The sequence below is a fragment of the Gopherus evgoodei genome, chromosome 14, assembly GCF_007399415.2.
Source record: "Gopherus evgoodei ecotype Sinaloan lineage chromosome 14, rGopEvg1_v1.p, whole genome shotgun sequence".
Classification (NCBI taxonomy): Eukaryota; Metazoa; Chordata; order Testudines; family Testudinidae; genus Gopherus; species Gopherus evgoodei.
The window spans coordinates 11,609,304-11,633,163 of NC_044335.1; the positions used below are offsets into that span (position 1 = coordinate 11,609,304).

The window sequence follows — 23,860 nt, forward strand, 5'->3', positions numbered from 1 at the left end:
CTCTTTGACCCTGCTGTAGTCAATGAAGTTGCACAAGTGTAACTGAGAGCAGAATTTAGCCCGCTGTGCACAAAACTGCCTGCAGGCTAACATTTGATCTAAGTCAGTCTAATTGTTGCAAACTGCTACAGCTTTCAAAATTAGCAGTGATTCTGAGGGAAAATAGTCACATAAAGCAATACCATTTTCGTGTCCCCCACAATAAGTTTTATGCACCTGGCAATTTACTCAAGTCCTAGGTCTGTGTTCTGAAAGGGCTTGAAGGCACAGGTGCTTTATTCTCCTTCAAAATCAGAAATTCCTTGGGTTTTGCCAGTGAGCAGTCCTTATATCCCTTTTTAGTTTCATCTAAAAATCACACGCTTTTCAGTAAACCCAAATGTGAAAACAAAGAGGAGGAAAAAAGTCCCCTTCCCAGAGCACTACGCTGGGAGCTACTTTGGATTCAGTTTCCAATCCCTGGGTTAGGAGATTTTCAGACTAGAAATAAAAGCAGAAATTTAATAGTGAAGGTAGTCATCGGCCCACTTTAGCTAAGGAGGTGGTGATTGGATTTCTTTCTAAAAAGACATGCTGAAGCTCAACCACAAGTTATGGGTTTAAGGCAGACAGCACCGGGGGAGGTAATTCTATGGCCTGTGTTATGCAGGTCAGAATAGCTGATCACAATAGTTTCTCCTTCTGGCCTTTTATTCTACCTTAATCTGCACTGGTAGTCTCACTGAATCAGTGGAACTCTGTATAACTATTCAAGGTGAGGATGGTAAAGCCGGGCTCCTTGAGAAAAGCTAACTTGCACCTTAATGAATGGATACCTGAATAGCTTATTATAGACATTTATGCACAACTCCCATAGAGTGGGCAGATAGCATGACCATATTAGGGAACAGATACGGTCTCTTGTTTCACCTAGTTCTGATCAACTCTGTACTCCCTTCTCCTCAGCATCGTTGGACTCTATATGTCTGTTGTCCTGGTCATTGGGAAGTTTATCCGAGAGTTCTTCAATGGCATCTCCCATTCAATAATGTTTGAAGAGCTGCCCAACGTGGACCGCATCCTGAAACTCTGCACGGACATCTTCCTGGTGAGGGAGATTGGGGAGCTGGAGCTAGAGGAACAACTCTTTGCCAAACTCATCTTTTTGTACAGATCTCCTGAAACTATGATCAAGTGGACCAGAGAGTCAAAGAAACAATGACAGGACAAAAGTCTGTTTAGTGAAGATATGGCTTAGAAAGCTATTTTCATGGGCTGCTTGAGAAGCAAAATTTAACATTCAGGAACGGGAGATGCTATGAGCGTCTCCTCTCCATTTGCATATTTTCACCTGAAGCTTTTCCACGTTCCTCACCAGAACGTATCATGTTTAGGCAGTTAAGTGTACTTTTCAGGACAGTGACTTCCCTTTGCTCAGCCAGAGAAGACCTAGTATTGATCCCCATAGACTTCATCCCACAATCATGGGTGCAAAAAGCTTGGCCCAAGTCCACCTGATTTTATCTGCAAAGCAGCTAGAAACTTCCTCACAGCAGGAGGGGTTCTAATCAGCCTCCGAGCAACTGCAGTATGGGCCGTTAATGGCTGAAGATCAATTATAGGGAGGAAATGTAAATAGGGCTAATTTACAAGAGTCCAGGTTCAAATGTAAGATTTTAAAGAAACACTTAAAAGGGTGCTCTGACCTGGGTGATGAGGCTTCCAGTGCTCACTGGACAAAATGCACAGACTCAAGATGTGCAAATATTCCAGTTTAGAACATAAAAACAAATCTTTGAAAGACAAAATAAAAGAACAGAATGGGGCACTTGCATAATCAGAGCAAGCTCTCTCTAGCTAGGCCTAAGGTCCCTTCGATTCTTAAGAGGTCTCTACCACAGCCTTTACCCAACTAATATTCTACTTTATAGTCTGGAGAGGTTTCCCAGTTTGCTCTGCTTTTAAGTGGGTACTCGCTCCTTCCAAGTGAAGAGTTCATCCACTTTTTCCTCACTGCAGAATCATTGAAAAATGGGTTGGAAGCAGAGAACAGGCGTATTGGGCAGTGTTTTGTTAGGTTAAAATAGGGGGGTTACCTGAATGGCATCCAGGATGGTACCCCAGCATAGGGACAAGGGGATGGAGTAGGGCAGTTCTTTTACAAATAAAAATGTCTGAGGAGGCAGCATGTATCCAGTGGACGGAGCATCAGGAGTCCCTGGATTTCTATTTCCAGTTCTGCCAGGCTGTGAAACTCTGGGAAAGTCATTTCGCTCCTTAGTGCCCGGTTCCCCTCCCATCCCATCTGTTTAGACTAGAAGCTCCTCAGGACAGGGTCTGTCTCTCACTATGTGTGCACGCAGCACGGGCCCTTAATCTCTGTTCAGTGAATCGAGTGAGAACTTGGTATTCTCATTCTAGCCATTTGCGGAAGCTCCTCTGCATTGCAAAGCCACCTAGTCATTCAGCACAAGTGGTAGCAGCTTGTTGGAGGAAAAGGGGGCTGTGGGTCTGATGTGAAGTGTAGCAGTAGCGCTGGGCGTGAGAACTTACACTGCGCAGTCCAGTCAGACTCATTTTAGGAGCACCCAGTATTTTCAGAAATGTAAATAACGCCATGAAGTTCCATAAACTCAGACCATGCATGTGCAAAGTAGACAGAAGCAAGCAGCCACTTTGTTTTGTAAATCAAGTTTATTCACAGTCCCACTATTTCTTCTTTTCTTTCCGAGTGAATATGTTCTATTATCTGAAAGATTAAGAGCGACATAGAATTGCGTTTTGGCCCACTCTTTTGTTGACTGTAATGGTCAGCGAAAGCTTAAAGTGCAGGTACTGCACCTTACTAAAATAAAAAGCCTTTTCCCATTAGACCTTCTTTGCTGCTAAGCTGAATTGCCATGGAATAAGTCGAGCCTACAGTGGTTTCTTCTTTCTCACAGAACTTTGTTGTGAGAAGCAGTGGTGGCTGTAAGAATCGATAAAACCTCATAGAAAGTAACAAAGTAAATCAGAAGGCCTGGTAAGCAAGAGCTGCAGTGGCTTATTCATGCATTAATGCACTCGGCAAGTTTTGTGAGGTGCTTTAAGGGGGACATTTCCCTCCCTCCACTAAAGCTAGTGGAGCTCAGAGATTGCATGGTCAATGTTGTTCAACAACTGTGGGCACCAATAATTTAAAAAACAAAAGAACAGGCCATTTCATCAGAAATAAGCAATCAATCTCATCCCGACAGTAAAAAAAAAAAAAAAGGCAGTTTCCCACGTGTGGTATTTTCTTTGCTTCAGAACGGATCCGTGCAAAGTGAGGTAACACAGGTGCCCCCTTGGTAAGGGCTGGGGAACATTAAACAAGGCGCCGCCTTTTAGAATCTCTCTCCATCTCCTCATCTGGAGAGTCTCCATTGCATCCCAGAGGGGACACCATGTTCAGCAGAGGATCTTCAGATGCACGGCCAAACAGGGACAGCAACAAAGCCACTCCATAACCAGTAGCTCTTTCGCCCTAGGAAAATGGTTACACTTCAGATTTTAATATCACTTGGGTGTTGCACTCATCCTCACTCTTTTCCAAGCAGGATGTAATTGGCACATCGAGACAGAGAGCTGACCCATGAGTCTGAGCACATTCTTGGGGTGGCATTTTCCAAAGTGCCTATGGGAGTGAGAAGTCCAACTCCCTTAGCTGCTTTGGAAAATCCCACCTTTTATGCTGCCCTTGGCAGAAGAACTCTGAAGAAGCTGGCAGTGTGCTCGCAGGCAGGCATTTCTGACGGATCCTGCTGAAAAAAGTGCTAAATAAGCAGGCACCACACACAAAGGAGAAAAATGGAGAATCCACACTAATACTTTAAGCTATGCAGATGTCTAGAAACATGCACACTACTAATGCAGAAATTCCAGTCTGCTCTGTAATAATACAAATGAACACAGCACAACATCCTTTACAACGATTGTTAACATCAAAGCAAGAATGTATTCTATGAAACTGATCTACAGATGAGTTGGAAGTAGTACATGGTTACTCTGTAAGAGAAGCCTCCCCTCTTTCTCTGAAACTGTACTCTGTGGGTTAAGTTACGGCCAATATTGCTGAGTGGGGGAAGTTTGCACTTTACTGTAGTTTAGTAGGAGACAGAGTGCAATTGATTTTCAACAGAGAGAGATTGACAATTACTGTGTTCTATTTATCCTAACCCCTCTCTCAGCAGAGAATCCACAATTCAATACCAGAGAGGAAAATCCAGCTGCACAAATTTGTTTTGTTTTTTAAAAAGCAAAGCTTCTAGTTGGTTAGCAAGAAAAGAATGAGTGTGCAAATATCTGCTGAGGCATTGAGGGAGCAGACAGAGCCCCACAGAAATTTGACAGGCAGTCCAGACAAGCCAATCAGGAAGAGACACAACAAAGCAAACACTGTACAACCACCATGAAAGGATATTGGGCTAAATCAGTTATCCCCATGGCACGTTTTATGTACTCAGTTCCTAACTCTGTAGAAGGCCCTTAGCTGGGTTAGGAATGCACATGTTGCTGCAAATAAAAAATTAGACTAAGTAACATTTAGAGATTTTTTTTTAAATAAAAAACCCAAAATAAGTTGCCAGAATAAAGCAAGTATCTTTCTAAAATCTAGATCTCTTTGTACAGTCATTACTTCCTATAAGAAAGCTTTCCTCTCTAATTCCTCCACCCCACATCAGAGAGCCCTGCAGAAACAGCAAGCAGGAAAGGTAACAATTCACACAACAAATGAACACACTCACCGCATGGACAGGTGCTGCAATGTCTATATGGACCCAGACACCAGACCAATCGAAACCAATGTGAGAAGCGATAAAGAGCCCAGCACAGGAGCTCGGAGTATTGTCTCTGTCCTGGAGAAACAGTAAAAAGTTTGACTTTGTGAGATAATTTGTCTTTAAAAATATTGTTTGTCTAAAAATAACTCATACAAATTTCTTTACGTTACCCAGCATTTTAGAAGAGGGGTTCGCAACCTTTTTCTTTCTGAGGCCCCCCATCATGCTACAAAAATTCCACAGCCCACCTGTGCCTCAACAACTTTTTTTCTGCACATAAAAGGCAGGGCCAACGTTAGGGGGTAGCAAGCAGGACAATTGCTTGGGGCCCATAACCCTGTGAAGCTATGTTGCTCAGGCTTCAACTTCAGCCCGGGTGGCAGGGCTTGGAGCCAGCCCCAGGTGGTGGGGCTTCGGCTTTCTATCCTGGGCCCTAGCAAGTCTAATGCCAATCCTGCTTGGCGGGCTCCCTGAAACCTGCTCATGGCCTCCCAGTGGGCCCTGGACTTCTGGTTGAGAACCACTGTTTTAGAAGACAATGTACAAATATATCGCTCATAAGGCCAGCCAGTTCTCAAGTATGCAAGAGTGAGCTGATGCCTGCTGCTCCTTTTTGGAGTTACCTGCCCACTCAGCTGTGTTTTCTCCTTACCTCCATCCCCCTTATTAAAACAGAACCATTGTACTTTTACTGGGACAGAAGGGGTGGGTTACACAGCCATGATGCATGTGGCCGTTACGAAGTCAATGCAGAATCCTCCATCATACTAATTCCAACCCCAAATACACTTTGGCACTTGTTTAGCTTAGATATACCAAGGTCAACAGCTGAAGTCACCACAGCCAGATCTGAGGCCAGGCCTTGCTCCCTTTGTCAAAAACAGAGTCATGGCCACCCAGAGGAGTCAGGGGGCCTGAGGCGAAGCAATTTCGGGGGCCCCTTCCATAAAAAAAAGTTGCAAAAATATAGAATACTATATTTTCGTGCAGGGCCCGCAGCAAATTGCCCCATTTGCCTCACCCCTCCAGCCCCGGGCAGCCCTGAACAGAGTTGTTTGCAAGTGTCAATGGCAGGCAGGTTTCTAAAAGCTTTTATCAACTACCCAGACATCATCTTTGTATCTTCTAGCCCCTCCTACAACTGGTGCATTATTCAGAACATGCACCGGGAGTCTGGCCTGAACAATTCTGATTAAATAAGGGAATTAAAGAAAAAAAGGAAAAAACCTACTGCCACAGAGTTCTTCATATCAGCTACAGCAGAGGTAAATTCACTAAAATGGAGCTCAGGACAATACACAAGAGGATGGACCAGGTCTCCGCAGTTCCTGCCAGCGATAACACAGGCCTTCTCCCAATCTTCATTATTGGTGAGGACAGCAGCATGGTATTTCCCTGTGGCAATTCCCTAGTGAGGGATAAGACACAACCGGGTAGGATTAACATGGGTTTAGTCCCAAACTCTTTAGCGGACGTGCTGGATAGAACCATTTTCTTCTCCCTACTTGGCGCTAGCAGTTGCCTGCCACGCAACATGGCTATCAATGACATGCCCACTGAGCAAACATACCTGAAAACTAAAGAAAAAGACTGAAGTGTTATAAATAAACAGAGGGGTTCTGGGCATCATCAAAACATTTTACATTTCTGAAAAGAAATCCATTTCACAGTGAAATATTCCACCTTCATCCGGGCTAACACAATGGCAGACACACAAACATCTCCCTGGGGTTTCATAGCCAACAAACTATATGGCTGTATGACTGCAAGCCCGTTTTTGTTGGTCAGGCAATGAATTATAAATAAGATAGCTCACATGCACAGACAACCCACCTAGCATTTTGTGTCAACCACAGATAACATGGACATTGTGAATGCGGGACCCTTCATTGGAAAGGTCATTTCACCCTAGATCTCGACTCGATCTGAGACCTAGGAGCCGTATGTTGTTGGTGTTTTCCAGACAGCTACCATAGAGCAGACCGGCAGACATAAGGCAGGTTTTCAATAGGACACAGTTACACTAGCATGCACAATCCCTGATGTATGCAAAAAGCATGCTTCCAGGAACTACCCAATTTTTAAACGAAGACTAATTCTAACCCCAGACATCCAGGCCAGATCTCATCACAGGAACTACTGCCTGTTCACACCATCTTCCATAAAAATGTTATAGTGGTTTGCAAAAGTGGTATTTCAATGTTCGTTTTTACTCTTTTACTAATATTATAGACTGTGTGTAACATACGCCCTACATTTTATAACATACCTTATAAATCAAGACTTTGCCAAATAATTAACTGCAGACACCGGGCCGGATACTCAGCTGGTGGAAATCAGCATAGCTCCAGTAACTTCAAAGGAACTAGTGTGATTTATATCAGTTGAAGGTCTGGCCCACTAATCTTTATCTCCTATAGAACTTCCAGTTCTTGCAACTGCTAAAAAATATACAGCTATAGTTACATCATCAGAGAAAAGCGCTAGGCCAAGCACCAAGTTCTCTTACCCGCCCTTGTGATGATGATAAAGCCTAACATTTCACTCCTTCATACAACAGGTCTTGAGCCTAAGCAAAGGGGATGAGTCCAATCTGCTAGGCTGAATTTAGAAACACCCATGTGTTCACCATTATTGATGGTTATTACCTCCAGCTTGGTAAACCCTCCAGGGACTTCAGTAGGAACAGGATCAGACCATGAAAACTGAAAACAGCATCTTAAACACTGGTTCAAGTTTTCTCAAGGAGAAATTGATAAAACTGTCAACTTTTGAATAATACTGGAGCATTTAAATGAATTTCATTTGTGTCTGAATAAATTCCATTTTTTACTTAATTATGTATGAGATATAAAAGCCCATAAGGTACACAAACCATGTCTGACTAATGTAGTTATAAATATAACATGCTGGCAAAGTGTGCTGTATTCCCCTCTGTTGGCTGGTCCATGTAGAGCAGGGCAGGGCCGGTTTGTTTATCCACTGCGTCGGCAGGTTTGGCCGATCGTGGCTCCCACTGGCCGCGGTTCACCGCTCCAGACCAATGGGGGATGCGGGAAGTGACGCGGGATGATGGATGTGCTGGCCGCTGCTTCCCTCTACCCCCATTGGCCTGGAGCAGTGAACCGCAGCCAGTGGGAGCCGCGATCGGCCAAACCTGCCGACGTGGCAGGTAAACAAACTGCCCCGGCTTGCCAGGGTAAGTACGCGTGACAAAGGTTGCCAATACCTGATGTAGAGGATAACAGCCTATTACTGCTGCTAGCTAACAGAGTTATTTTTCCAGCTCAAGTTGTAGAGACCTGTGCTCTGTAGCTGAAGGTGCAGCATGCTGTCACCACAGACAACCTGCAGTGGTGGCATGGAGCCGTTACAATAAAACGCTGTCCTCCAGCAACCCAGAGGTTTTGCAAACAAGTACCTGAGCTCCGGTGAGAGTGGCCATGTCCAGAATGATATCAGCGCCGAGATCCTTGCACGCGTATGCTACTCCATCAGCCAACACCAGCCTGCCCTCTGCATCAGTATTGTTGATTTCCACAGTTCTGGGAAGAAGACATGTTATTTAATGCAACAAGATTTCAGGTTGGGAATTATGTATGCAAAGAGATCCTGCTCAGCAGCTCTAAGATCCAACACTGCTGCAAAGCGAAAAATATAAAGAAAATGCATTTACTTCTTATTTCAAGCAAGGGACCCTTTCCTTTAAAGTTTCAGAACACCGTGTACCTGAGCGTCCAGTGCTGGCTTTATCATATGTCCTACAGTCTGCAGGGCAGGGACCAGCTTTTTAATGGGTTTGTAAAGTCTCTCGCACAATGGAGTGCGATTTCTAGGCATTACTGCAATATAAATAAGAATAGATATGAACAGCAACAGCTATCTATCATCAATTTAAAGAGCCCTAAACACTCAGGCAACGCTAACCTATTACTGGAACTGGGACTCTACAAAGCGAGGATGAAAATGGACAAAATCTGATGCTGTTCTGCTCAGATGGGAATCAGATTAGAACGATGTCTTACAATGTGCTAGCAAGAAGAAAGCATCCACTTCTAAACACACAGGAAATGCACAACTACGGATATGTGGAAAAACAGCATCAGAATTTGAGAGGGAAAAAATGAAATTAGAGGTTTTTGCATTTTGGTTTGTACTCAGAAAAATTGTCATTTTTCAGGGAACCTGTAAAACTTTGAGGCCCCACCCCACCCCCCAGCTGCATTTCAGAAAAAAAAAAGTTAACTCTTGTGTGAAAATGTTCTTGTTTTCAGTCAAAATGGGGAGATTTCATGCAAACAGCTCCAAACTTTCAGCCAAGGACACAGGTTGTGATGTTCTATTTCATACTTTTAAGGTAGTTGCTTTCCCAATGTCATTTCCATGACTGCTCTTCAAAGAAAAGGGTGATTTTTCCTCTCCCATCTAATGCTAAAAAGTAAGCAGTGAATTAGAGAAGCTGATCCTTTATACAGATCCTTTAATGACCCAGAACAGTTGTCTGGGAATCCAGTAAGAATCCTTTATTATCTGAGCCCATTTCAGGACTTAATGAGCAGATTTTCAAGATACCGATGAAGATTTTGGGGCAAAGATTTGTCAAAAGACCTGGTTTCATTTTTTCAGATTTTGAAATTTCAAAACGAAAAACGAGGACGAAAATTTTTGTCATTTCCCATCCTCATCCCATTTTTCAACCAGCTCTAGTTGACCATAGAGATGTGAGATTTTTACAGCAATATATTGCATAAAATAAACAACTTATAACCATCTTTTGTTTCTTTACATTCTCCAATTTAAAACTTGCTGCAGATGTTAATATTGTTTGATTTATTCTCAGTTACTTGGCTAAGGTATCGTGGACTTCCTTTGGCACGGTGTCTATTGCTGGCAAATGTATCAATGATATGAGGGTTTATTATTAGTCCTGAGGTAGTATCTCAAGCCGAGTGATGGATCGGCACCCTAGCTTCTGTACAAACACAGAATGACAACAATAAAAGGTCCTTGCCCCTTTAAGAGCTTACAATATAAGAAAATAGATTCTACAGCTATACGCTTTGTTCACTTGAACTGGAGCCATTTAAATAAAGTGGAGAGACAAAGCACTACTAAATAGGTCTATGGAAGGGACGGACAATCTTACTTTCCCGAGTAAAGGACATGGATGTCATCAGGTCTTGTTGCATTAGGCCCAACAGAATTTTCAGCCAAGCAAAAAACAGCATGAAGATTGTCTTTAAAGCCCTGTAACAATAAGAGGAGAGGTACAATTCAACATAATGCACACAGTCGTTTACTGGGACGGAAATTAATGAGGGATTCTGGCTTTTAGATGCGACTATTACCATGAAATGCATTTATCACATGCAAAATCTGCGCCAAGTGGCTTCTAGTCTGGAGCTGATCTCAAGATATGTAAACTCATTGGGGCAGGGACTCTCTTTTTGTTCTGTGTTTGTAGAGTGCCTAACACAATGGAGTCCTGATCCATGACTGGGGCTCCCAGGTGCTTTGGTAATACAAATAATCAAAAAAGACTGTGTAGAGATTCACTGACTGTAGCTTCTGAGTTTTCAGTGGAGAGATAATAAGGAACCTAACAAAAAGAAAGCAGCACAGGCTGAGAAGAAAGCATGTGTATGTGTGTGTTAGGGTGGGGAACTAAAGCTTTTGCCAGCTGTTTAAATGACTGATTTCAGCCTCTTTCACTCTCTGGCACATGGAGGATTCTGAAGAACAACTGGTTTTTAAACAATTCTCATTTATTTATTTATTTTTGTTCTCATTTCTGTTCTCAGGTTCAGTGGGCGGCGCTGGTGGGCTACGATATACAGGAGGTCACACTAGATGATGGAGTGGTCTCTTCTGGCCTTAAACTCTGTGACATCAGAATTAAAAAGTGTCTTTGTTCAAGATGTCTGCATCAACAGAGCTGGCTGAAACTTTGTGAAATTTCATTATTTGATCAAAATAATCTAGAAGTTTTTGTAAATTATTTTTGCTCTTTTTGACCAGCTCGAATAGGGTCAATCCAATCCAAAGCCTATTGACGCTGACAGGTGTCTTCTAACTGACTTCAATGGGCTCTGGATCAGGCCCCTACTAAGTCCAAGCTCCTTATACATAAAACCAGAGCATTACTATATGAACAACAGTGGTGCAGATTTTCAGAAATGTGCTACTGCACATGTTCAACCTCAATACAGCCCTAAAAGCACGCTCAAAACACAGAGACTAGGGACAATACTTCTAGCTACTGAAACATCTCTAGCCACAAATAAAAGATTCAGATAATAAAAGCTTTCAACATGACAATTATAAAGACTTGTGACAGCATATTACAAAGTAGTTCACGATGAATGGGCTTTTATTTTCCAATGCTTGTATTTTCTATTACTTCTATTTTAGTCTCGAGTGATGCCTTGGGGGTCTTTGATAAATTGCTCCCATCCCTATCCCTTCCAGCAATCTCAGGGAAAAGCCTGTAGTAGTTATGAAAAAGGCTAGATACAATAACAGTTGGGCTACAGCCATTTGTGAACTGTAAGCCTTCTAAAGAGGACCCCTAAAAGAACAACTGCCAGGCCATGTGGACCCCAATTGGATCGAACCAGATGCCAGAAGAGATCTGATGGAAAGTTGATTCTCCAGACAACAAGCTGAGTGACCTTATTGCCTATTACCTGTCCATTGCCCTGCAGGGCCTACTTATAATTAGCAATCTCCCCATGGAGGACATGCCAATGCCTCCTGACTTTCCGAAATTCCACTATGAAGACTTCATTTGGAAGACGACTGGCAGTCTTAGAGTATGGTATCCACATGCGTGTCAATGCATCACTTCCCATCCCACAATGGTTTACTGCAGGATTTCTCACACCTGATTGTCCATAAGAGACGAGATACTAGTCCATCCAGTCCATGAGTCTGATCCAATACAGCATTTCCTAGGGTTCCCCCACTTCTAAATGGTACCATAAGGTGTCAACCAATGAAAAAGAATTATCATTCTGTAATCTCCTATTTTACTGTGAGCTACACTGCATGCTCGTAGAAGCTGGCAAATAATTTGTATTTTCCCTTCCCTCTTTTTCTCTCTTTCTGATTAAGTCCCACTCTGTTTTCTTCTGGTTATAACCAGTTTATATTTGTATTTTGTTTGATGACATTTTAAAGTATATCACTGTTTTCATGTGCACAACATGCCAAGTGCCCTGAGATTGGGGGTGGGAGGGGAGGGCTCTTTTTTGTGGAGGAGGAGGAGGGGAGCGTGGCAGCTGTGTCTTAATAAATCTGCTTTGATCCCCTTTCACAGTTTTCAACAGCAGCAGCAGCTTTTAAAAGAAGCAAACTCTTGAGTGTGTCAGAGGTCAGTTTCACTAGGGATCTTTTAATAAGCTTCACCTGCTAGAGAAGCCAGGACTTGCTGAGCCAGCTCATGGTCTTAAGTCCAAAGGGCTAACCCAAGAGTTAGATTGGCTCTTTGTACTTTGTAAATTAAAGCCAACAACCATTCCTATAAACGGACAGCAGCAGGGAACCATCAAATAACCTCGCACACAAGAGCTGGGATACTTTACAAATAAAGGGATACAAAAGACACTGTGCCAACCAGAACCCCCTCCTGGGCAAAGTTGATCTGCATGACAAAAAGCTTTTCTATTCATGTCCCATAAAAGGAATTTCACCAAGCAGGTGTATATTTACTCCTCTACATAGGAAATGCAGCTAAACTAATGCTTAGAAATGTGGACATTCCATCCCATCCCATTATCAAATGTCCCGACAGATCATTGAATCCTGTTAGTTTCTCTTGCAGGTTCTACACGTTGCTTTTAAAATACCTTAAACCAGTAATAACAATGAACACTCCCCTACTGTCCAAATTACAACTTTGAGATAGCTTCTTTTTGAACTTATTTATCTGGCATTTATTCAAGAAATTTTAAAACTAAGCAATAGGATCCTGTGTTTACAAATACATAGGCCCGGATTTTCTCAGAAATACAACAGCCTTTGTAGGCTTAATTTGCCCAGGCTAATTTTACTGCCATATTGCACAATCATAGTAATGGTGTGTGAAAATGACCAGCCACTTACATGTACATTTATCATGACTGTGAGCAATAACTGCACACAATTAGGTGCACATGCACTTGTAAAACTTTAGTGCACAACCGTTGAGGGATAATTAGTATAAAACAAAGTCAAGTTGTCATGATGACTGCATACGTGGCTTTCGTAGTCCCACGGGCATGCTGTGAAAATTCTGCCTTGTCCTTTGGCATTGTGTGTGTGTGATTTAAATTATTTGAGGCATGACAGTTACAGAGCTAGCAGCTTCGCTTAAGCTGCTCCTTGCAAATTTGCTTCCAACTGCAAGACTGTGCAGATAACTATGAGGTTTATAGTCCTTCAACATCAAACAATCCTGTTATAGCCAAGAACATAGCTAAGGTCATAATAAACTGCTGGGAAATGGAAGTTTGGCATCTGACCATCTCCTGGACAGATCTTCTCTCAGACTTGTATGTTAATCCACAGCAGCAAATGTTCTTTGAACCCTGGATATTTCTTGGAGGCAATGGTTGCTCCATCAGCAAGACTTACAGTGACTGGATTTATGGTGAAAGCTGAATCCCTCTGGCAGCGTTCACACTAGGTTTATTATTATTATTCAGAACGGTTCCCAAAATTTCAAAGTTTGGCTTTATGCTAGTCTCCTTCTACCTTCTGTCCACAAGAGCAAACCAAAAGCCAGCTCCTTGCAAGACCACAAACTGTCGATGGAGAAAGACAAGCCTGTTCTCCCAGTGTTCATACCTTATCTACCGGTTTGCTGACAATAAAGAAAACACTCAATGCCCTCACCTCAGGCAGAATGGATGTGACCCAAGAACTAGCATCAATGAAATTCTCAGGATATGAGCATACTTAGCACTTACACATATAGGCTCCGGTCTGGGAAAGTGATTTCCTGACTCGGGGCCCTAGTGCTTTACAAACATTAATTCCCAAGACCCCAGTGATGTATGTAAAAGAGCAACCTCTCGATTTCACAGAGAGACAGGCACTGATGTGTAGCTAGTTGTCCAAGCCCACTCACAGTTAGAACTCTGAAGCTCCTAGGCCCCAGTCCAGGGAACGCAGTACTAGACAAGACTGCATCTTCTTGGCAGTACGTGAACTTGGGCACGAATTCTGATCTAAGTGATGTTGACTAAGATTTCACTTACTTGCTTTACCGTGGCTTTGAAGGCACCCAAAACAGCAGCTGCTCCACCACAGTCACGTTTCATGCCAGGCATAGTAGTCTATTTAAAACAGAAATATATATATTTTTGTGTGTGTGTGCGTGTGTTCGTTCAAAAACGTAAGGGAGAGTCTCAGTTTTATTCCCTGTTAAAACCAGAATCTCTGATGCAACCTTAACTCTCAAAGCTTTGGCTTTGCACCTTAACATTTTAAGACAGAAAATGTACAAATGCTATTGCTAACCCACTGAAAATGAACACCTTGCACATTTTTGCTACACAAGGGAAGCTTTCACAACAAGATCTGCATACTGGACAAGCCAATTTTATGTTAAATACAGTCAATTCTCCAGACATTGTTTCTGTCTGGCTCTTACTGGATCCTGTTTTAAAGCTGAAAATAGTAAACTTCTGTTGCTATTTCAGCATATAAAGTCAACAGGCTTCAGTGTCTCTAAGGGACTGACAGCATGAGTTAAAGTCGATGGGTCTCTTTCCATTGACATGGAGGGGTTTAGGATCATGCTTTAGGTTCAGGAAAGAAGGCCCTTCAATTCTGGCTTTCTTCTAACACTACAAGCTACTGCAGGAGGAAAATATCAGCAATTTAACTGCTTTGCCACATGTTTCCAGAACCTTATTTGCCACTTTCACCCTTACAGCTTGTTTACAGATGTGCAGCCGTGAAGGATCTCAAGTATAAGTGTTTAACTCAAAGAAAAACATCTCATCTTCCATGGACATTTCCAACATAAATTATCCACTTCGACTTTATCACAAGCAAAGATGGAAGCAGGGCACTGGGTATGTCTACACTGCAATCAGAGCGGTGACTGCAGCACACGTCGACAGACCTGAGCTAGCTTTGACCCAGCTAGCACAAACAATAGTCGTTAAGCCATGGGCTATCTGTTCCTGCCCTGGATTCTGGGTATGTAGTGAAGACATGCAGCGGAATGTGCTGCTGTAGCTTAACTGTTCGTCATTTGACATAGCTAGAAGAAAGCTAGTTCGAATACATCTACATGTGCTGACTGAAGTGTAGACATTCCCCCAGCCACCTAGTCTATCTACAGATACAGCATTTACATACCTTTCCCTTAATGCTGAGGCCTCCAGTGTCATACACAATACCTTTCCCAACCCATGCAATGGTTTGTGTAGCACCATCCGGGGTGTGACTGAGTACTGCTAGGGCAGGTGGATGCACAGCTGCTTTGCCAACTCCATAGATACCTAGAAAAGAAAGATTGAAAAACCTGAGTTGTTAAGAAACTGTGTGTGTGGGGGGAGGGGATTTGTATAAACAACAAAAGTCATAATGAAGTGGGCACTATCCTGAAGTAAACTGAAGATGAAAGACTGAGCTTTCAGCAAGACATACCTCCAAATCCCTTCTCATTCAGCTCCTCATCACGAATAATGGTTGGAACAATCCCAAGATCCTTGCCAACTTTTTTGATTTCCTTTAAGGTTATCATAAAAAAAATATATATATATATAAAATTAAAAAATTATAATTAGTCAATGTTGATTCGAATGTGCATGTGTCTTTCCAAAGCTAAAGATGCCCACCCACACATCCACTGTGTGCAAAGCCACAAAGCGTTCAAGATTTTGGGCCTGATGCTGATCTCTTGATAGTGTGGTTCTTTTGACTTCAGTGGCAATACCACTGATTTATGACAGCGTGAGGGCTGACTCTGGCCTTTAAGTTCTGATAGAGACAGGAACTTTCATAAGAAGGCCAGCTAGCCTCCACAGAAGGCACTTTCCTGTATCAGACCATGATGAAATAGAGAAGGAAAGTTCATGCTCTCAAAAACTTTGCATAATAGTAAAATAATTTGCACATACGGCTCCTTTCACCCCATGGTCCCAGAAACACTCCACAGTGATAACTGAATAGCATTCCCTTTTCATGGATGGGGAACAAATGGCTAAGGGACTCGTTTCCAAAAGGGGGCAACACCCTAGAACCAATGGGAACTGTGAGCATCCAGTACCTCTGAAATATCAGCCTTAAGTGACCTGTCCAAAAACTATGGAGCAAGCCAGTGGCACAGTCAGAAAGAGAATCCAGCTCTCCGGACTCGTGATCTGTTTAACTGGGCTTCCCTCAAACTCACCAGTTCTCTTGAGCTGCGAAAGGGTCAGATGCTACTGACAGGCCTGTAACAGCTTCTTGGGGATGCCTGCCATCATTCACACTGCACAAGACTTCGCTAAGAGACGCCAGCATTAATTCTAGACCAGGACATTCAAGACAGACTTCCAATAAGCAACCCTGTTGCAAGGCGTACCACCAACCTCCAGGAAGCTGTTAGTGTTCATCTCATTGCATGGGGTGTCCACAATGCGAGCAGCCAGCCTCACTCCTTCTGTAGCACTTGCCAAACACTGGAAATAAAAGAAATGGAAGGCACAGACATTTGAGAGTTGGCGGATTAATTGCACAACACTGCACAGAAATTGGGTTCAACGTAAAGGCACAAGACACGCAATTCTCCGATTCTCAACCGCAACAGATCCTTGTTTAAGTCCAACACTGTTGCAATGCCTATTCTTCAGCTCCAATTAATTAGCTGCGCCTTAAGGAAACTGAATTCCTTTGCAGCGTGAATTGACAGCACAATGTAACAGTCCTTTTCACTGTCCTACTGAACAATCACACAGTGCATTGTCAAGTTATGAATGCAATGGAGAGGGCATTAAACCGATTCATATAACGAAGGGCTCCCATAAACAGTGGGCTACTTATGCTGGAAGCCTGTGGAAATGATATCGTCCTCTGGAGGGGAGGCTGTAGAGCTGATAAACTCTGGAGGCTTCAATGCTGAAGTTTACTATTGCAATACATTCTACATGGGCTTCCATCTTAAACTGGCCCAGACAAGGAAGATGGTGCAGAATAGAGCAGCCTGCCTGGTGAGTGGTGTATCCAAAAGGAAGCATGTGACATCAGTGCTCTGGGGTCTGCATGAGCCATCTCAGATTTTCTGGGTTGAATTTATGGAGTGAAATCCTAGCCTCACTGAAGTCAACGAGAGTTTTTTCACTGAATTCAGTTGGGGAAAGGGTGTCAGGATTTCACTCTAGAGCCGTGGTTCTCCAACTTATTTGATCACATCCCTTTCTTTGTGTCTGCAGAAGTTTACGACCCCTCGCCACCCAAGTACATATACTGATAAAAAAAATCCACTTGCAACTCACTAAATATCAAAAACTGTAAGGTACTGATTCAAACAGATGCCCAATTCTGAAGGCAATGCTGCTACCAGTAGCTTCTCATACCCCGCCCTATAATATATTCTGCGCCTCCACAGTGAGGAGGCCATACCCCAGTTTGAGAATCTGGAGTCTAGGGGTTGATTTTGAGCCTTAAAGCCTTAAGTGGCTTGGGCTCTGCCTCCATGATGGGGTCCATTTTCAGTACTCATAGGATAATACTTAGTTCTGCCATGTGTGCAGGGCACTGGACTAGATGACCCCTCGAGGTCCCTTCCTGTCTTATGATTCTATGACTTTCTCGTCCGCTGTTACGCGACTGCTCTAGATTGTACTATACTGTCATAACAAAGATGCTTAGAGCCTGGGAAAGCCACTTTAAAAAAGAAATAAACACAACTATATCTTGCCCTTAGTCAATTTATGAATACTTCCCTGCCACCCTCACAAAAACTGATTAGCTGGGCTGGCATCATTTTGTGTTGTGTAGCTAAACCAGCTCACAAGCCAGGGCAGAAGCAAAGGCATAAACTAGAAAAATTTGTAACTGCTCTTCTGACAGGGACAAGTGTCAGCTCAGTGACACTAGTCAACCTAGGCCTCTTCAGCTCCATCACAGCCAAAAAACATGGTTGAGGGGTTCCTGCAACTAATCAAGTGATATGCTAAGTTCATGCTGTATAATACAGACTTGCAGCTTAACTCTGACTGATTACTTCTCTAGTGCAGAGGTTCTCAAATTGGGAGTCGTGATCTCTCAGGGGGTCACAAGGTTATTACTTGGGGGGTCGCGAGCTGTCAGCCTCCACCCTCAACCACACTTTGCCTCCAACATTTATAATAGCGTGAAATACAAAAAAAGTGTTTTTAATTCATAAAGGGCAGGGGCGCATTCATACATTTGCTGTGTGAAAGGGATCACCAACACAAACATTTGAGAAACACCGCCCTTGTGTCTCATCTCTGGCTACAAAGTTTCACTAGGAGAATAAAACACTGAGGTGATGTAATGTGACATATAAATATCATAGGCCATATTCTGGCCCCAGAACATTCAGCTACTGGTGACTTCAATGAGAGATGTACATATGTAAGCAATGGTAGAATTCAGCCTCATAAAAGCAGGATAAACTTACTGTAACTTCCTTTGGCTGGAAACATATACACATGCCTGATTCAATGCAATATTAGGCCATACGTTAAAATCTATTAATTGCACTTAAGACAAACATTATAGAAGTGACGTCTCTGTGCGATGTGTTTGTACAGTTCTCCGAGGACACAGGAGTCTGATCCCTGATTGAGATCTTTAAGAACAGGTACCTCTGCAAAAATATCTTCAGCATTACCAATTCTGAATGCTATAAAGTTATATTCACATAAGTGGTAATAAAACTGAGCTGATCTGTGGCCATTTCTTATCTTGAGTGCAGTAGACTCTACATTCACTAGCTACTGACTGGTAATTCATATCAGTGTAACAGTTCTGAAAGAAAACTGGTCTGGATATACAAGGAGCAATGTGACAGCTAACTGAGGGAAAAATCTGTAACTTACGTTAAGTGTTGCCACTTCTATGGGCCCATTGTTCTGTCCAACCAGGAAAAACTCCACAATTACAGTTTTCTTCTCTGTGCGCCTAGATGCACTGAATCGGTGCGTGAACAGTGGGAATGCCCTGGCTAGCGCACAAGCTGAGGCAAAGACTTCAGAGCGCTCACATACCATCTGAAATACCAGCAGGAAGACAAATGGGTCACAAAGTGTTAGAAGGGGATGGAACTGGATTAGGGGCTCTGTTATCCTTGATAAGAGTGCCAGGGACAGAAAAGAGAAGGCTCTCGGGTCTGGCCTGTACATAGACTTTAAATTGGTTAAACTATTTCAGTTAGGGAGTGATTTTTTTCCTGCAAGTTATACTGGTATAACCCCTCGTGTGGACACAGTTATACCGGGATAAAGGGGCCTTAGACCAGAATAGCTTCTTCCATTTCCCATACGGGGATAAGCTCTACTGCAGGACCCTGTAGCACTTTTATCCAGGTGAAAGTATGTCCACACTGGGGTGTATGTACTAATTTAATTACACTGATATAGTCAAAGTGTTTCAACTCTGGTGTATAGTCAAGGCCTAGGAAGCGTGGGAATTGCTGGTCTATATTCCAAACACATTGACAGGGAAATTACTACTATGGAAAAGGCTAAATATTAACTTCGGGCGCTTGATACATGCAGTAGATTCTTGACATCTACAATAGGAATGAGAAATGGAAGAGTGTTTTAGAAAAACGTTACAAATGTTAACTCAGAAGGAACAGACTTTGATCAACTGGGCTCCCAACTACTTTTTCATGTGATGAGTGTTGTAGATAGCCTAACAGTTTATCTAGAGAAATGTTTCATTACTGACAGTAACCTGAAAGTCACCATTCAAACTGGTCTGCAGGAGATTCTTGTCAAATTAACAAGTCTCTCCAGTTGCAGCAGTTTAACTAAATCTTTTTCTGGACTAGGATTTAAGGTGTGACATTAGCAGGTGTTCGCTAACATGTTTTCAGAGTCTAGTGTAGACAAGGCATATTATTGCCTCTAATATGTCCTAAACTGGTTGTGTAGCATGTATTAAAGGCAGGAGGCTGCTTCTACCTAATACTTTTAAAACACGCTTGCTAGTATGTGTTAATGTCACACCTTAGATCTCGTCTAGACAAGGCATCTATTGCTGCAAACCCTTTGTTTGGGCTCTTATTCCAGATGAAGAGTGCATTACATCAATCTAGCTTAAACCTGTTCAAAAAACACAATAAAAACAATTCTTAAAGTGATTTAGTTAAACTGGTGTTCACCTTGTGCCCAGACTAGCTCTTCCACTTAGTCCTTGGCTATGCTGGAAAGTTGTGCCACATTATGGGTATGTCTACACTGCAGCTGGGAGCATGCCAACAGCAGAGCAGCATGCAAACAACAGGTCTCGGGCATCCAAGCGGGTTTGTACTCAGGTAGCTAGTCTGAACCACTGCCTGTGCTACCCCTAGATATGCTGCTTTTTGGTGCATTAGCTAGAGACAGCTTCCGTGTCTGTTTACTTGCAGAGAGAAACACCTTCCCAGCTGCAGTGTAGACAAACCCTGCGATTATACCAGTAGAGTTATACCTATGCAACCACACCCCCTAGCATAGACACAGTCATATTGCTATAAAGAGCTATATACAGTATAGCTAGCCCAGCATGGAAAAGGGAATAAGTTACACCTCTACCCCAATATAACACGAATTCGGATATAACACGGTAAAGCAGCGCTCCGGGGGAGCGGGGCTGCACACTCTGGCGGATCAAAGCAAGTTCGATATAACGCGGTTCCACCTATAACACTGTAACATTTTTTGGTTCCTGAGGACAGCGTTATATCGGGGTAGAGGTGTATATCAGTATAAATCTTCTTTACGGTGGTATAATTGTGTCCACACTAGGGCTTTTATTGCTTTAACTGTTTTGGTAAAAACAAAAACAAAAAAAAAATCCCCATCCCACTCTAACTGAAATAATTATACCGATAAAACTTTCAAGTATAGACAAAGGCCTTATTCTACAGACCAGACTTCCTGGAATACAAGAAAATGCTTAACTTGGCTTTTTAACAAAGGTATTTTCTAATTGTCACTTACAACAATACATCTGTTGATGCCTCCTGGAAGACAGTTTCGAACAAGGCGGGTGATGAAGTGAGCTGCAGATGGGCTATTGTGTCTGCTAACCCTGGAAGGTAAAGCAGCTACGGTGGCATAGTTCAAGTAGAGGGGACAGTTGTCGGTGGGATTTGGATTCAGAGTGCTTAATGCAGCCTGCCATATCTGAGGAGGAGGAGGAAGGGAAAGAAATTAAAAGCAAAGAACAGTACAACACTTTTCTATCTGTCTCATTCTTGGTATTTCTGATGGTTTCCGCAACTGTAATATTTAGGTGTGGAAAGTGCAGAATGATGCACCTGAGTTTAAACACAGTATCCACTAGTATCCACATGCAGGCAACTTTTTTTATGATGTCTTTATACACACAACTTGAATATGGGGAACCTATTGGTTAATTAGGAAGATACGTACTTCCATAGGCAGTGCAAGTTATGTCTGATACTGCATTAAACATGGAAACAGGCCATTTTATGTAATAGGTATTCAAAGCCATTTTAATTAAAACTGTTTTAATAGTGATAAAAAGCTGGTTTGATTTATTAGCATAGAATATACAGCCGTTTCACATGGCCATTTAATTAAAAAAAGGAGATGAGAGCCAGTTGTTCTTCACTACAGACATACAGTCCAATCAAGATCTGCCACACATCTTGCAAGCTAAAAACCATAATGTAAAAATATTTGTGGTTGTCCCGTAATTTTTAAAAAGTCATTAGGAGCATCAAAATAAAAACAGATCTACACATTTCATCCAAACAGCTGGGAGAGGGGGAAAAACAACAACATGATACATTTCACCCTTTTCTGAAAATCCAATTTAGGTCTCAAACTTGCCATTTGGCAAGCAAGAATGTATATTTCAGTAATTACATTAATTACAATATCCTCAGCTGGCATTGCTAGAACACCTGTGACCTAAAAGAAACAAAAAGCACTTTACACCCATCAAAGCAGAAGGAAGGTAAGATCAGTTCTACATTTTAAGCTGCAACTCCTGCCAGAAGTTGCTATTTTAACTGCTGTGCCTGGAACCCCTACCGGACCCCTAGACTGGGAAAATGACCTGCCAAGTATCTCTCAGCTGGGAGGGAGGGATTCCTTTGGGGAGGTGCCATTTTAAGGTTCATTAATAGCAGTGGTTCTCAAACTGGGGGTCAGGACCCACAGGGAGTTGCGAGGTTATTACATGGGGGGTCGCAATCTGTCACCCTCCATCCCAAACACTGCTTCGTATCCAGCATTTACAATGGTGTTAAATATATAAAAAGGTGTTTTGAATTCATGAGAGAGCCGCACTCAGAAACTTGCTATGTGAAAGGGATTATCAACACAAAAGTTTGAGAGCCACTGATTTAGAGCATCATTCACTGAGAAGCAAAGGATTTTGCTTTGTGGATTTCAAGGAGACATTTAAAATCTCATTTCACTTGAGAGGGCCCTGCTAAGCCCTCCTTTCCCACAATACTCTGCCCCCAGTCCCAATCCCCTGAACTGGGGCTCCCCTCACAGGGATGCAACCACACCATGGTTTGAGGCAGGGCTCTGAGGCCCCCTTCACCAGAAACTGCTCCGCTAGGACAGGCAATCAGAGCTAGTCGCTTCCAGTCACAGCAACTGTATTTCTGCTCAGAAAACACATGAAGGTGCAGGGTCAAACACCCTGTGATTTGCTGACTTCCCCTGAGATTTCCAGTTCCGTCCCCACCCTGCAGTGGCAGGCTCAACCAGCTGCAGAGCTAGGAGATTAGAGCTGAATGCAACCCACCCAGCCTGGAAGAGGAAGGATGCTCTGGTAGGACCCAGGCACAGAGGTATTAGGTAGATGTTTAATCCTCAGGGACTTTATCCCATGGGGGATTAAACACCCCCCCCAAAGGGGGACTATGCACCCTGCACCACCAGGACACCCAAGCCAAACCTCACTCCAGGAGGGAATCATGCACCTTCAGCCCGCCAGAGTCTCCCTCCACACACATGCAAGAGCCCAGTCATACACCTGGCAGCCAGGTGGGATGAGCGACCCAGGGGAAGGAGCAGGGGGAAAAAAAATCAGCCTTGACCCTAAAGAAGCCCAGTCTGTAGAGTGGGGGTGCTGAGAGGCAGTGAATCAAATTTTTGTGATGGAAACCACTTGAAGCCAGCCAGGGCTTGCGGCGAGCTGGGGGAGGACATACACCCTGAGGCCCTGGAGAAAAGGGGCCCTAGAGAGGAGCCCAGCATGCATCCCGCAGCCCCGCCCGCGGAAGGGGGGGAGGAGATCATGCACCCCGCAGCCCCGGGGGGAAGTCGGGGTGGGGAGTACCGTGCAGCCCGCCGGTCGGGGGAGAAGACCGCGAGGGATACCGAGCCGCAGCCAGCGAGCTGCGGGGGAATCGTGCCCCCGGCCCGGCCTCACCTCCTCGCTGACCCGCGGCTGCAGCTTGCCCCGCAGCTGGGCCCAGGGCAGGCGATGCAAGTTGTGCAGCTGGCCCAGCACGAGCAGCGGGCGGCTCTGCGGATCCGCCTCCCCGGCGCTGGCCTGGAACTCCAGCTGCACGTTCGCCATCTTCCTGCCCGCAGCCCCGGCCCTGCCCGGCCGCCTCCCCGCGCAGCGCCGCCGCGGGCGCCCCGTGCGGCCGCGCCGGGCACAGCCGGCTCCGCGGGGGCACGTCCCCCCTGGGCATTCTGACTTGCCGCGAGCTCAGCGGGTCGCAACACCCTCGCCGTGCGGGGGGGCGACTGGTTGGGAATAAATAAAATCACCCCCCCCCCCCACTTTTTTGGTTGGTTGAAAAATTCTGAAATGTAAACTGACAAAGCCCTGCCTGGGATGATTTAGTTGGGGTTGGTCCCCAACCTTTTTTGTCCGACTAGCCACTGGCGGTGGAGGACGGGCGGCTCCAGACACCAGCAGGCCAAGAGCGC

The 23,860-nt window shown here is 43.8% G+C and overlaps 2 protein-coding genes across 4 annotated transcripts in view; one reads left to right on the forward strand and one right to left on the reverse strand.

The window, feature by feature from the left end:
• Window positions 1-3,231, forward strand: part of LOC115635195 (piezo-type mechanosensitive ion channel component 2-like) — a 59,624-nt gene extending 56,393 nt beyond the window's left edge. Inside the window, exon 49 of the mRNA XM_030533557.1 lies at window positions 946-3,231. Coding sequence (XP_030389417.1) covers window positions 946-1,201 — 256 coding nt within the window. The 3' untranslated portion in view covers window positions 1,202-3,231. The remainder of the gene's footprint in view (window positions 1-945) is intronic.
• On the reverse strand, window positions 2,680-23,528 carry NPEPL1 (aminopeptidase like 1). Of its 3 annotated transcripts, none has more exons than XM_030533300.1 (12): window positions 23,352-23,528; window positions 20,933-21,118; window positions 18,824-18,994; window positions 16,349-16,438; window positions 15,423-15,504; window positions 15,132-15,274; window positions 14,021-14,098; window positions 9,928-10,028; window positions 8,203-8,326; window positions 6,013-6,189; window positions 4,746-4,856; window positions 2,680-3,484 (listed from the first exon to the last, which is right to left on the reverse strand). In XM_030533300.1, exons 1-12 carry the CDS (start codon window positions 23,499-23,501, stop codon window positions 3,326-3,328), a joined length of 1,572 nt encoding a protein of 523 aa, XP_030389160.1. In that variant the 5' UTR covers window positions 23,502-23,528; the 3' UTR covers window positions 2,680-3,325. The 3 variants fall into 3 exon arrangements, with proteins under 3 accessions (XP_030389160.1, XP_030389162.1, XP_030389161.1); XM_030533302.1 differs by lacking the exon at window positions 23,352-23,528 and adding an exon at window positions 23,259-23,280 and having other exon boundaries at window positions 2,682-3,484; XM_030533301.1 differs by lacking the exon at window positions 2,680-3,484 and adding an exon at window positions 3,492-4,512.
• Window positions 23,529-23,860: the final 332 nt, after the last annotated feature.

Excerpts from the sequence above, each read along its gene's own strand:
- NPEPL1 (XM_030533300.1), bottom strand. The coding sequence starts at position 23,501 with ATGGCGAACGTGCAGCTGGAGTTCCAGGCCAGCGCCGGGGAGGCGGAT. Across the intron at positions 8,327-9,927 it reads CATGTCCTTTACTCGGGAAA|AACTGTGGAAATCAACAATA; the intron begins GTAAGATTGTCC and ends TCTTCTTCCCAG. Across the intron at positions 3,485-4,745 it reads TTGCAGCACCTGTCCATGCG|GGCGAAAGAGCTACTGGTTA; the intron begins GTGAGTGTGTTC and ends CCATTTTCCTAG.